The sequence below is a fragment of the Dasypus novemcinctus genome, chromosome 20 (genome assembly GCF_030445035.2).
Source record: "Dasypus novemcinctus isolate mDasNov1 chromosome 20, mDasNov1.1.hap2, whole genome shotgun sequence".
Lineage (NCBI taxonomy): Eukaryota > Metazoa > Chordata > Mammalia > Cingulata > Dasypodidae > Dasypus > Dasypus novemcinctus.
The window spans coordinates 14515344-14530017 of record NC_080692.1 but is presented as its reverse complement, the minus strand read 5'-3'; the positions used below and the strand labels follow the sequence as shown (position 1 = coordinate 14530017).

Sequence of the window (14674 nt, the reverse complement as noted above, 5' to 3'; positions counted from 1 at the left end):
TACAAAGCATTTACCATTAGAGACAGGATATGCTCTAAGTAATTTAGTCTTACTACAGAATATGACAGATGTGGATTAGCTATATTTCTCTTACTCAATTCGTATAATTTTTAAACATAAAGAAAGAATAACTTCGAATTTTATTTGGTGAAGAAATAGAAATGTTTTATTTTATGACTGAGTAGTAGCATGATGATCAAGCACCATGATTACAGTGTTCTTGATAGTTTAGTTAATTGAACTTGCCTTTGGTTTCACTTACTTGTCAAGTATTTATTTAGTGCCTTGTACATACCCAGTACTTGTACTTAGCATTTTTTACTCAGGAAATACGTTCTGTGCACTCAGTAATATCAGTTGAAGAAACAACAAAATAAACACATGTAAAATAGCTAGAGAATATTCCGTTGCTAGACTTGATAGTACTGACTATAAGTATAAGAGTTGAGAAAAGAGTCAGATCAACAAGAGAGAGAAGACTTTGTGAACAATGTTGGATATGAATTGAACTTTGAAATGTGAATGGGTAAGAGTTGGGTAAGGGGTAAAGGGTAGCAGCTTCTGGGATATAGTGAGGAGAACTACCAAAATGGAATGGTTGGACATGATGGGGACTAGCTGGGGTTGTGCTTAAATAGAGTGAATCTGTATTTTGGATGGCTTTGAAAGCCAAACAAAGGAATTTGGACTCAATATGAAAGACAATTAAGTTCCAGTCTCCTTTATTTAAGATTTCTGCTGTCTGTTGACCACATAATTAGTTGTTTACATGTCAGCTGGCATAGGTCCTCTATAAGGTTAAACTCTGCCTTGCTTAGCTATGTGTTCTTGGCACCTAACACAGTGTCTGTCATAATAGAGACATCAACAAAATTTTGATGACAAATCATACTTATTATCTTGGTATTTGACTCCTACTTGTCCACATATTGTCATATTTGGAATACTTTCTGACAAAAGTCATTTAAGGACGAAAAATCACATTCAACGATATCTCAAGTGATAACTTGATCCATTATACTTTTATTTCTTTTCCAGATTCCCGGTGCCCCTGATGATGAAGCAGTGCGAATATTTTTAGAATTCGAGAGGGTTGAATCAGCAATTAAAGGTAAGTTGTACAGCTAAATATTCAAAACTAAGACGAATTTGTGATCTTAATCTTTACAATTAAAATGTGTTCTTAGAGTGCCTTATAGGATACCTATATTAATTATCTTTTTGTTTGCCTTTTAGCTGTTGTTGATCTGAATGGGAGGTATTTTGGTGGACGGGTAGTGAAAGCATGTTTCTACAATTTGGATAAATTCAGGGTCTTGGATTTGGCGGAACAAGTTTGATTTTATGAACCCAGAGCACAAGTCATCTTTGATGATCCTTAAATGAGCTGCAGACTGAGCAAAGAAGAAAAGGCAGTGTCCTCCTGGCTGTTGGATGCTGAGACTCTTGGAAGGACTCCTAAGATATATGTTGATTGATCCCTTTTTTATTTTGTGGTTTTTCTAATATAGTATAAAAATCATTTTAAAAAAAACAAACCAACAATCTGTGTGCCTCTCTGGTTGTTTCTCTTTTTTATTACCACTTTTGAGTTGATTACATTTTTTGCTAGGATTTCATAGTAATTCTCAAGTGCTTCAGTGATACAGCATTTCTTGCACTAAAAAAATCTAGAATGTTTCAGGACATGGGGTTGCATTAGGTTGTCCTTTTCTTTCCTTCCTTCCTATCCTGCTTCCTTTCTTATCCCCCCTTTTTTAAAAAAAAAACAAACACAAGTTATTAAACTGTAGCTTCATAAATTTCATAATAAAATATCATCTTGGCAGTCTGCCAAAGGTGAAAATGTCTGCTTTCTCTAACAGAGAAATTTTTAACTGACTCCAGTCATAGAGAAAACTCTTTACAACCTGAATTAAAATTAAAGAACTGTGAGCCTACCATGACCTGTTTGGATGAATTATTTTCTATTAAGCTGAATCAGACTATACGGTTTGTGATGTATTTAGAGGGTACATGGGTATAGAAGTCATGCATCTAGCATTGCTTTAAAAGATTCAAGCATAGCCTTTAGTGTATATCAGAAATGACAAATTAATTCAAAACCTAGCAAATACATTGTACATGTGTGCCGAATTATGTTTTAGAAATGACAGGTCCTTGGAGTCATGCTTTACTGGCAAAACTGCAATAGTGTTAATTCTCCTATTACATGTCATCTTAAAATTTATAAAATTCAGCCGCTTCAGCTACTTAAACCATTCTGCCAATTAATATAATTCTTGAATTGTGAAAAATTGTATCATTGAGATGCAGTGGTAAATGGTAAAAATATTCGGTATTGAGGTTCCTTTGCCAAAGCAGGAGATAATTCCAGAATATTCTTGTGCCTGTGTTCTGTTTCTTGCTTGCCCGAATATCAAACTGCATTTGACTTTCCTGAAGTGGCAAATGAAAGTTCTGTATCTTTGTTGTCCTTTTAAGCTATTACAACATGAAAGCATACTGTGTCCCTTAAGTGGGGGGAAAAGAACTCAACATTTTGCATCCCTGGACTTGGTTTGCAGACATAAGGAATATTCTGACCCTTTTTACAAAAGGATTTTCTCATGTTTTTATTTAACATAAATAAAAGAACGTTTTATCTTTTGTGGTATTATATTGCTGAATAAAGTTGAATTAAGACTGGAGTTTTGTGATAAAAATGCAAATGTTTCATAAAATATATGTGTTAAAAATACATGGTAAAAGAATTATGTAATTGAACATTTTGCAGGACATAAGAATCAAAAGCAGTGCTGGAACTTGGACAGCGTTACCTGTGGAATTAGGTATGTGATGTTTAATGTAGATAGCATGTTTGGGCTTACAAGTACCATAAATATGCTTATGCTAAATATTTATTATGATGGGCTAATTTAATTTTTATCAGCTCTAACATACATAGGATATAAATTCCAAACTGACTTTGATGCTTCCATTGTCGTTGTTATACTTTATAATAACATTGTTCATTTGCATTTACGTGGCTTTTCCTGACAATCTTATGGTCAACAACCAGAGAAATACAAGTGACTTATAGGACTGGTTTTTAATAGCATGGGCACAGTTTAGTGAGTGTCTTTCTCCCCAATCTCTCTCTCTCTTCTTTTCCTATCTTTTTTTTAAATTAGGTAAGTTTATAGGTTTCCAGAGAAATCAAGCATAAAATACAGAGATCCCATATGCTAGCCTATTATTAACACCTTGCATTAGTGTGGTACATTTGTTAAAATTCATGAAAGATCATTTGATAATTGTACTATTAGCAATAGTCCATTGTTTATAATAGGATTCACTGTGTTGTATGGTCCTTTGTTTTGCTTTTTGTTGTTTTGGTTTTGGTTTTTGTTTTGTTTTGTTTTGTTTTTTTGAGGTACCAGGGGCTAGGAATTGAATCTGAGATCTTGTATGTGGGAAGCTGGTGCTCAACCACAGAGCCACATTGGCCTTCCTGAGTTGGTTGTTCCTTTTTTTTTTTTTTTCAAAGATTTATTTTATTTATTTCTCTCCCCTTCCCCCTCTCCCCCCCCCCCCCCCCCCATTTTCTGCTCTGTGTGTCCATTCACTTTGTGTTTTTCTGCCTCCGTTTACATTATCTGGTGGCATTGGGAAACTGCATCTCTTTTTTGTTGCATCATCTTGCTGCATTAGCTCTCTGTGTGTGACACCACTCGGCGGGCTGTGCTTTTTTTCATGCGGCCACATTCCTTGCATGTGGGGCACCCCTGTGGTGCCCCTGCATGGCATGGCACTCCTTGCTGTGCATGGGCCAGCTCACCACATGGCTCAGGAGGCCCTGGTGATTGAACCTTGGACCCTCCATACGGTAGACAGATGCTCTCGGTTGAGTCACATCTGCTTCCCTTTTTTTTTTTTAAAGATTTATTTATTTATTTCTCTCCCCTCCCCCCCCCCACCCCGCTTGTCTGTTCTCTGTGTCTATTTGCTGCGTCTTCTTTGTCCGCTTCTGTTATTGTCAGTGGCACGGGAATCTGTGTTTCTTTTTGCTGCATCATCTTGTGTCATCTCTCCCTGTGGGCCTCACCATTCTTAGGCAGGCTGCACTTTCTTTGGTGCTGGGTGGTTCTCATGGGCTGCACTCCTTGCACATGGGGCTCCCCTACACAGGGACACCCCGGCTTGGCAGGGCACTCCTTGCACGCATCAGTACTGCGCATGGGCCAGCTCCACACGGGTCAAGGAGGCCCAGGGTTTGAACCACGGACCTCCCATGTGGTAGACGGACGCCCTAACCACTGGGCCAAGTCCACTTCCCTGCTTCCCATTTTTATCCTTTCTTTGCCTTGTTGTTTTTATTTTTTCAGCAGGCACTGGGAACCAAATCTGGGATCTCCCATGTGGGAGGTGGACACTCAGCTGCTGGAGCCACATCTGCTCCCCCTGTGTTTATTGTTAAAATTTTTATTCTAGTAATATACATACAACCTAAAATTTCCCTTTTACCCATATTTAAATATATAATTTAGTGCTGTTAATTACATTTACAATGTTATGCCACCATCACTACCATCCATTACCAAAAATTTTACAGTTAATGCAAATAAAAACTCTGTACAATTTAAGCATTAACTCCCCAATCCCTCCCCCTCCATCCTGCCCCCTGGTAACATATTCTAGATACTACTGACTCTGAGTTTGCTTATTCTCATTATTTCTTATTAGTGAGGTCATACTCTTCCTGATCGCTTTAATTATTATTTTTAAAACTATCCATAACTGCATTAATCATTTAGTGCATTATTTGCAGTGAAATTTTGATAGGAAAATAATTCCTAAATTTCCTGAAAGTTTTTGCTTAGGAAGCACAGAATTAAGCTAAAATGTAATTAGAAGGGTCCGACGTAGTAGGTGTTTGTCATTTTTGGTGGTCTACTAGTGATCTTTTGAAAACTGGGGAATTGCACACATTCACTCTGCCTCTCTGAGATAGAGGCTAGAAATAGAAACATGAGTTCCTTGCAACTAAGGCAGGGGCATGTACCTTTGAACTTACAATCAAATGTACTGACTCAAGACCTCATACTGGAAGAGAGCTTTGTGAAGACTCAATTCTACTACTTTTGGTCAAAGACAGGTAGAATGTTATCTAGCTTTGGGACTACAGTGGCAGACACCTGGTCATCCAGTAGTGGGATGTATCAGAGGTGTGTGTGGTCACATCTTTAGGAGGGCAGTCTTTATGAAATAGTTTGTAGGTATGGCTTTGGCATTTTCTTGCTCCCTTATAAAACTGCCAAGCTTAACCCTGCCCTGTTTGGAGATTCTATTTGCTATCTAATACTTTCTTTGGTAAATTATTTTCTGCTTAAACTAGAATTTTCTTATTTGTAACTAAGAACCCTGGCTGATAAAAACTTTCAGTATCTGAACGGAAATACCTGAAATTGCAAGGGACAAGTCCTAAAGGATGAAGGAGGTAGGACAGGTTAGTGAGGACAAAATAGTGAGGATCCAACTATCCTAGGGTAAAAAAATTGGAGAACCTAGTTATTTGGCTTCTAAACCTTTAACCAAACTGCTGTACTTGCAGTTCAGGCCACACTTGTGATCATGGAAATAAGAGAAACTGGAGAGTGTTGGCCATTTCTTAGTTGTACTGTTGTGCTGGCACAGGCTTGGGTTCCAGACTGCTTTTGTTCAAATCCTGGTTCTACCACTTAACTTGCTGTGACCAGGTGCCTTAGGAGCCTAATGTGAAAATGGAAATGATAATCATACCTACTTAGGATTGTTAAGAGACTTAAATCATACCTGGAAAGCCAGGGACATGGTGATAAGTGTTTAGAGTACATGGGAATTGCAATGTTCTGTAAAAGAGAGATAAACTGATGAAGTGATTTGAAAACAGAGTAAAAAAGATACAGCCTTGCTAAGAGAAGCTTGCAACTTGCATCTAAATTGAGAGTCCCAAAATTCAGAGTTGTAGTATTTTGGCAAAACCTACCAAACTGCAGCTGAACTAGGGGGCCCAGCAGTAGTCTTAGCGGGAGTTTAGATTGGAGATTGGGGGAATCTCAAGGATGGAATGAATAGTGTTTTTCCCACTTCATATAATGATATTGAATTGCATTAAGAATCAGCCATTAAGGTAAGGGAGAAGGGACTGGGCAGAGCCCTAGAGACCAGCTGTTATAAGACAAACTCAGTTTAAAGACAATCTAGGAAAATCTTTTTGTTTACTCAAACCTGATCCTTTTTTTTTTTTTTTTTTTTACTTTGTAAGTTAGGTCATATATTAAGGGCAGGTAGCTTGTCTTGTTTAGCTACAGTTTACTGGACCACATAGGGACACATTTAGATCTGATGGAGAAAACTGCATTTTACTCTGAGATTTTGGACTAGAATCAATGAAGAGATGTGAAGTTGTCTTCCTTAATGGAGAGGATGAGTGCTTTTAAAAGGTATGTGGAAAGAATGGTGTGTATTTTGGGGGAGCCAAAGAGGAAAACTGGGAGAAACTGCATATCCCAACACCTATTTCCAAACTCCTTCTCCCCTATATTTTAAAGGCTGGAAATTTTAAATTCTTACCTGAAGCCTGGGGGAGCCATGTGCCATTTCTTGCTCTGTTAGGGGTCGCTGTGGCCACATATAATGTGATTTGTTCAGTATTTAGCTTTCTTGGTCCCTTATATACCATTTAGCACTGTTAGCCACTCCTTTCTTGATGCTTGTGACCACTCTTCCTGTTCGCGTTTCTTCTTTATTGCTCACCCTTCACCCTCTCCCTAGGTGGGTTTCATCTGCTCTCCTGGCTCTAGTTTCTTCTGATGACTAATAAAATGTTTTCTCAGTCAGTTTTCATTCCAGAACTTCAGCTCCATACATAACTGCATATTAGACATCGACACCTGGTTGACTCCTTCACCCCGTAAACACATGTCTCAGACTGAACTCCCTTTCCCCTTTCAAGCCTGCTCCATCTGTTAAAGTCTGTTTTGGGGAAAAGCATCATCTATTCCATTCATCTATGTCAGAAACCTGGGAATCATCCTAGATTTCTCCCCTTTCCTTTGAGTCCCATCCAGTCTATAATTGAGAAATATTGATTGTACTTCCTTTACAGCTTTCATATTAATCCTTTGCAGCTTTTTTGTTTCAGACTCTTATCATCATTTGCCTATAGTAGGACAGTAGTCTCTAGCTGGCCTCCCTTCTCTAAGCATGCACTGCATGACTCTTTTCCTGAAACTTCCATAGGGAGATAGAATTGAGTACTCTCTCTTCACTGTCCATTTTGGACCCAATACAGGTTTCTTTCATAATACCAGAACTTTCTGTTGCGTGTTTATATGTCTGTTCCTTTACTAGAAAACTTCTTGAAAACAGATCATAATTTTAGTTTATTTTTTCAAAGTAGTAAATATTTAAATTTAATAAACTATAACGTACACCACAAGCTGTATAATGGAAAGCAGTCCTGCTCAACACCTCTCCAGAGGTAACCACTTTCAACTTCATGAGTTATATTGCTTCTGGTCTCTGCCTCCATATTTCTAAATACATCCTCCTAAAGCTACATCCCTCCCCCTCCACACTGCCCCCACTCTCTTCCTTCTCTTCCCAAGCAGGTATCTCAGAAGAATAGTCTGCTGTTTCTACCTCCTTAACTTCCTTTCACTCTTCAACCCATTAGAACTCAAGGAGTAAATCAAGAAAAAGGGGATACTAAGGGCAATAGGAGAGTCAGCACAGGAGCAGGGGTAATGTAATTCCCAAGTTATGGTGAAAGGAAGTCTTGGACCAATAGCTGTATAGAAGGCATAGAGAGCATCAGTTCATATTGGAGTGGGAAGGATATATTCAGGGAGAAAAAATGGAATTGACTTATATTTGTATTAATACATTAAGTTGCATAATAAAATTGATCATAATATGCTACTGGCTCAGTTGAGAATATTATGTAGAAGGTCAAATACTCATTGTTTTTTAAATGTTGCTCTATGATTAACTGAGAATGAATACAGAGGGGTAGGAAAGAGTGTTAGAAGCAAAAACTCTTACCTTCATTTCCTAGGAAGTCAATGGATTGTTAACATTCTCTTTTGGTCTTTACTATTTTGGATTCTTTCTGTGGGATCCCATGTCTTCATCTTTTGGTTTTCTCACTAGACTAAGCTTATCCTCAAATAGTTTCCTAAGGAAAGATACACAGAAGGTACATTTTTGAGGCTTGCATATCTGAAAATACCTTAATTCTGTCATCATACATAATTGATAATTTGACTAAATATAGAATTCTTGGTTGAAACCCATTTTTCCTCAGAATTTTTTTTAAAAAGATTTATTTATTTATTTCTCTCCCCTCCCCTCATCCCAGTTGTCTGTTTCTCTGTGTCTATTTGCTGGGTGCTTTTCTTTGTCTGCTTCTGTTGTTGTCAGTAGCACGGGAATCTGTATTTCTTTTTGTTGCGTCATCTTTTGTGTCAGTTCTCCATGTGTGTGGCACCATTCTTGGGCAGGCTGCACTTTTTTTTGCGCTGGGCGGCTCTCCTTACGGAGCGCACTCCTTGCGTGTGCGTGGCACGGCACCCTTGCACCCATCGGCACTGTGCGTGGGCCAGCTCCACATGGCTCAAGGAGGCCCAGGGTTTGAACCGCGGACTTCCCATGTGGTAGACGGACGCCCTAACCACTGGGCCAAGTCCGCTTCCCTTTCCTCAGAATTTTGAAGACATTGCTATGTGTCCTTTTGTTTCCAAGTATAGGTGATGGAAAAGCACTGTCATCTTTTTTTTTTAAAAGAATCAATTTTATTAATACATATTAATAAAGCATATAGTTTATCCAAAGTGTACAATTATTGGTACTTGGTATAATCACATAGTTGTGTGTTCATCAGTTCAATCATCTTTAAAGCATTTTCATTATTTCAATAATAATAAAAAACACAAGGAAATTCCTCCCCTCTCAATCTCTTTGTTTCCCCTGCTGTACATAGCTGCTATTTCTGGCTATTCTTGCACAATTATTTGTTTCTTTATTAAGCAGTTTTATTGAGATATATTCACATATTATATGATCTAGCGAAAGTGTATAATCAGTGGCTTTTTTTAAAGCTTTTAAAAAGAACTTTATTGTAAAATTATAAAATATATAGAAAAATAGATGGGAAGAAATGACAAATTGTAAAAGAGAGTACAAAGCCAGGCTAGATTTAATATAATCAGTTATAAGAAATAGTATAGTAACAAACATAAATGTAAATAATAATTCTAATAGAAATTAATTATAACATTTCTAATTTATATATTACAGCTCTAAAAATTGAACATAATCTCCAATAATGAAATAAATTATTGGTTTAGTTATTTAATTTCCACTTAGGCCATAATTCTTTCTGGATAATCAAATTCCTATTTGGGAATTCTTAATGTCTTACTGGAATGAGTTACAGCAGATAAAATCCAACTCATTTTATGAGAAAGAAAGATTCAACATCTTATTCAGCAGTAGTCATACTAAATCATTATTGATCCAGATGGATTATTTTAATTATTGAAAAAATGTATCTTGCCTCCAGTCCTCTTCAATTAAAAGCAAGTATTTATTTTGTATGAGGACTCTTACTGAATGCTGATCACAGGAACTATTTGCTAGTTGCACTTAGTAATCACTGTTCATATACTATAATATTTTTAGGGAATCAGACTTGTTAGGGCATCCGTCTACCACATGGGAGGTCCGCAGTTCAAACCCCGGGCCTCCTTGACCCGTGTGGAGCTGGCCCATGTGTAGTACTGATGCGTGCAAGGAATGCCCTGCCACGCAGGGGTGTCCCCGTGTAGGGGAGCCCTACACGCAAGGAGTGCGCCCCATAAGGAGAGCCGCCCAGCGTGAAAGAAAGTGCAGCCTGCCCAGGAATGGTGCTGCACACATGGAGAGCTGACACAACAAGACGCAGCAAAAAGAAACACAGATTTCCGTGCCACTAACAACAACAGAAGCGGACAAAGAACATGCAGCAAATAGACACAGAGAACAGACAACTGGGGCTGCGGGGGGGGGGGGGGGGGGGGGAGAGAAATAAAAAAAACAATTTTTAATTAAAAATATTTTTATTTTACATTTATCTGGTTAGTCCAGCTCTTTGTTGGTTACTATTTGCATGGAATACCTTTTCCAACCTTTCACTTTTAACCTGGTTGTGTCCTTATGTCTGAAGTGGGTCTCTTGGAGACAACATATAGATGACTCATTTTTTAAATCCATTCTATCAGTCTATATCTTTTGATTGGGGAGTTCAATCCTTTAACAGTCAATGTTATTACTGTAAAGTCATTACTTCATCCATTTTGTCCTTCAATTCTCTGTTGTCATACCATTCTATTGTCTGTCTTCTTATCCTTTAGTTTACCCTTCCTAATAATCTTCATTTCTAAACTATTCTCCAAATCTCTCACCCTTGTTTTTACCTTTCAGGCTGCAATACCCCGTTTAGTATCTCTTATAAATCTGGTCTTTTGGTAACATTTTATCAGTTTTTGTTTGTCTGTGAAGACTTTGAACTCACCCTCGTTTTTGAAGGATAGCTTTGCTGGATACAGAATTCTTGGCTGACAGTTTTTCTCTTTCGGTACCTTAAATAATCATACCACTTTCTTCTCTCTTCCATGGTTTCTGATGAGAGGTCAGCACTTAATCTTATTGAGTTTCCCTTGTATGTGATGCTTTGCTTTTCTCTTCTTTCAGAATCCTCTCCTTTCTCTGATATTTGTCATTCTGAATAGTATTGTCTCGGGGTAGGTCTGTCCAGATTTATTCTGTTTGGGGTGTGTTGTCCTTTTTGGATATTGATGTTTATGTCCTTTGTAAGGATTGGGTTATTTCCTCAAATATTCTTTTTGCCCCTTTCCATTCTCTTCTGGGAAACCAATAATGCAAATGTTTGTGCATTTTGCATTGTCATTCAGTTCTCTGAGACTCTGTTCCAATTTTTTCATTTCTCCTCCTGTTCTCCTGTCTTTTCCAGTTCAGATATTTTGCCTTTGAAGTTATTAATTCTGTCTTCAAGCAATTCAGATCTGCTCCTATGTGCCTCTAATGTATTTTTTTAAGACTGACTTATTTCTCCCCAACCCCCTTGTTGTTAGCACTTGCTGTGTCTGTTTATCTTCCTTGTTTCTTTAGGAGGCACCTGGAGCTGAACCCAGGACATCAGGGGATGTGGGAGGGAGGTGCCTAATCACAGAGCCACCTCTGTGCTCTGCTTTGTTGTGTCTCTTATTATTTTCCTCTCTGCATCTCTTGTTGTGTTATCTTGCTGCATCAGCTTGCCATGCCTGCCCTTCACATCAGCTCATTATCTTCTTTAGGAGTCATTGGGAACCTCCACTCCCTGCTTTGTTGTGTGCCTCATTATGTTTTTTCTTCTAGAGACTCTTGTGTCAGCTTGCTGTGCCTGCCTGTCACACCAGCTTGCTGTTTTATTAGGAGGCACCGAGATCCTAACCAGGGAGCTTCCATGTTGTAGGTGGGAGCCCAGTCACCTGAGCCACATCGTCTTCCCTCTGATCCATTGTGTCTTTCATTTCCATAAATTCTGTTACTTTTCTTTGTAGGCTTTCAAATTGTTGTTTATTCTCTCTCAGTGTCTTAATATCCTTTACTTTTTTAGTCATATTTTCTATAAAGTATTTGAAGTGATTTAGGAGAGTTGTATGATTATCACTGATTGTCTTAAATTCTGTATCTTTTTGGGATATTTGTTCTTTTGTAATTTTTTGCTGATGTCTAAGGATCTGAATATGTTGATGAATTTACTCTGATGGCCTATTTCTCTCTCTTGCCTGTTGTTTTTTGTTTTTGTAGCATTTCTTTGACATTTGGTTCAACTTATTCTCAGTTCTTTGAAATTGTCCAGCTGAAATTTTCAAAATTGGGCTGGAAACTCAACTAGTTGGGCTCAGATTTTCTCCCAGGGATTGGATGGATACAGAGAGTGAACATTTTTTGTCCATGCAATTTCCAAATCAGCCAGCAGATGTTGCTAGTTAGCACACCATTTCACTGAGGTGTTCCTGTGTTGAATCTCCAGAGCAGAGATTCAAAGCAGGCTCTGCTGGCCGAATTCACTGAAGAAAAGTACCCCGACCTCCCCTCCCTTTTCCCTTCAAACAGCCGACTGGAAGGAAGATGCCTGTTCCCCTCAGTTGGCTGCAGTGAGCCAGGGGTTTTACCTCAGCTTACTCTCTTGGGGGTGGGGGAGGGGAGCCCTGGCTACCACTGGGGCTTGGTAAGTCCCATTTGTCATTTTGGCTTCTTTGTGTCTCTCCTTCACCCTCCTGGGAGTTGAGTGGCACTGTACTGGTCTGCTGTCCCCCAAAGCAGGTCCCTCGGACAGGTTTTGCCTTTTCTCCATTTTTGTGAGAACATTCAGCTCTGCCTGTTAACCTGTTGCCATCTTCCCACAATCCTCCCCATTTCTCCACTGTCATCCTTTGTTATCTGTTTTTTTTCTCTCGAAGGTTTGGAACCACTATTCTGAAGTTTCATGATTATGTTCTTGGGTGTGGCTCTCTTTTCATTCATTATGCTGAGCATTTGGGATTGGCTCTTTAGATTCGGAAATTCATATCTTTTATTCTGAATTTTTTTCTTGTAATATTTTTTTGATAATTTCTTCCTCTTCCTTTATTGCGTTTATATGGCTTTTTTCCTGGAATTTTTATTAGTCTTTTATTTCTGGATTGATCTGTGTTTCTATCTTTTGTTTTATTTTTAATCATTTTATTTTGATTTGTTCTAGTTTCTGAGAGATTTCGTCAACTTTCCCCTTTAGCCCTTCTGTTGGATGTTTTATTTCTACTATCATGTTTTTCATGTATAAAAACTTCTGATCTAGTGGTTTATTTTTTATGGCAGTCTCTTATTTTGTGAACATAGCATTTTACCTCTTTGAGGATAATTACAATTTGAGGTTTTATGTGTTATTTTTTTCTTTTTTAAAATCACTTCTCTGTTCATTTGTCTCTCTTCTCCCAGTTCCTTTTTTCTAGTTGGCTTTTATCTCTGCTTTTATATTAGAGGCTTTCCTCAAATTTGTGGAAAATTTAGCATCCGTTCATATTTCAGAGTGAGATACTAAAAGCTGGTTGGAAATTTTGGTGTTGTATGGAGCTAGTCAATAGGACTATGATCGAATGGCAATCCAGTGGCTTTCTTGAGGGATGGTCTATAATATTAAATCTTTTCTCTTGGGATTCTCACTTTACCCAGAGAGAGAGCCTCTAGCCTCCTGGTAAGAGGCCTTACGATTGACTGGCAGATTTTTGGAAGCCAAGTAGAAGAAAGGGTTGGGGCAGGAGTCTCGTCAGTACACGGACTTTCATACACCTTTCTCTGCCTTGACAGTGCCTGGTGTTGCCCTAGCCCAGTGTCTGTCTGTCTCACCCACTCATCTTCTCCTGAGATGACGGAGGATATCTCACATGCTCTGGACAGACTTAAAACAGTCCTGTTTCCTGCCCTACATATACCCCAGCCCTCAGAAGAAGTTGTCTCCAATTCCTGAGCGTTTTGAGTTCTGCCATGAAGATAGGTTTTTGTTGTGGTTTTTTTTTTTAACTTGTAATGCTCAAAATTCCTGCCAGGAAATAGATTTTTAAGCATTAGGACCAAATGACTGTTCTAGAAATTTAACTGGTGGCAATGTGGAGAGTCAGATTGGAAGAAAAAGCAGCTAGAAAAATAAAGTAGTTAAGAATTTAAGGCAGGGGTCAGCAAACTTTCTGACAAAGGCAAGATAGTAAATAGTTTAGCCTTGGCAGGCTGTACGGTCTCTATTGCAGCTACTCAGCTCTGCTGTTATCGGTGAGAGCAGCCATAGACAATACACCAAAAAATGAGCTTGGCTATATCTAGTAACATTGTATCTAAAAAACAGGCAGTGGGCCAGATTTAACCTGTAGGCCACACTTTGCTTAGCCATGATCTGAGGCAATAAGATAAAAAGTCATGTCTTGGACCAGGGCATAGATGTATCCAAATTATGAAGCTACATGTGTCGTTTTACTTTCTAAGCATGATATATGTTTTTTTTTTTCCCTCGCCCTCCCCCCACCCTACTGTTGTTTTGCTCCGTGTCCATTCACTGTGTGATCTTCTGTATCTGTTTCTCTTTTTGTCTTCTCTTTTCATTTTCTCCTCTAGGATTCATTGGGATTGGATCCTGGGGACCTTGATGTGGAGAGAGGTTCCCAGTCACTTTTGCCACCTCAGTTCCTGGTTTATGTTGCACCTTGCCTTGACTCTCCCTTTTGTCTCTCTATTTTTGTGTCATCCTCTTTTCTGCGTGACTCACTTGCATGGGCATATAGGCTTGCCACGCTGGCACTTAGCTCACCATGCAGGTATTTGGCTTACCACACAGGCACGCTTTTTTTTTTTACCAGGAGGCACCAAGGATCAAATCCTGGTCTTCCCACATGGTGACAGAAGCCCAATCATGAGCCATATCTGCTTCGCTAAGCATGATATTTTAGCAGGACGATGAATTTAGCAGTATGGGCATTTCATATAAATGCACGAATATTGACAAAGTGAGAAATCAACAATTTCCTCCTAGAAGTAAATTCCTCCTAAGTATTCATTTATTACCATACAAATGTTA

The 14674-nt window shown here is 38.6% G+C and overlaps 1 protein-coding gene across 1 annotated transcript in view; it reads left to right on the top strand.

Moving 5' to 3' along the window:
- RBM17 (RNA binding motif protein 17) overlaps positions 1 to 2690 on the top strand; it is a 30260-nt gene extending 27570 nt beyond the window's left edge. Inside the window, exons 11-12 of the mRNA XM_004451255.5 lie at positions 1039 to 1111; positions 1237 to 2690. Coding sequence (XP_004451312.1) covers positions 1039 to 1111; positions 1237 to 1340 — 177 coding nt within the window. The 3' untranslated portion in view covers positions 1341 to 2690. The remainder of the gene's footprint in view (positions 1 to 1038; positions 1112 to 1236) is intronic.
- The last annotated feature ends 11984 nt before the right edge of the window (positions 2691 to 14674 follow it).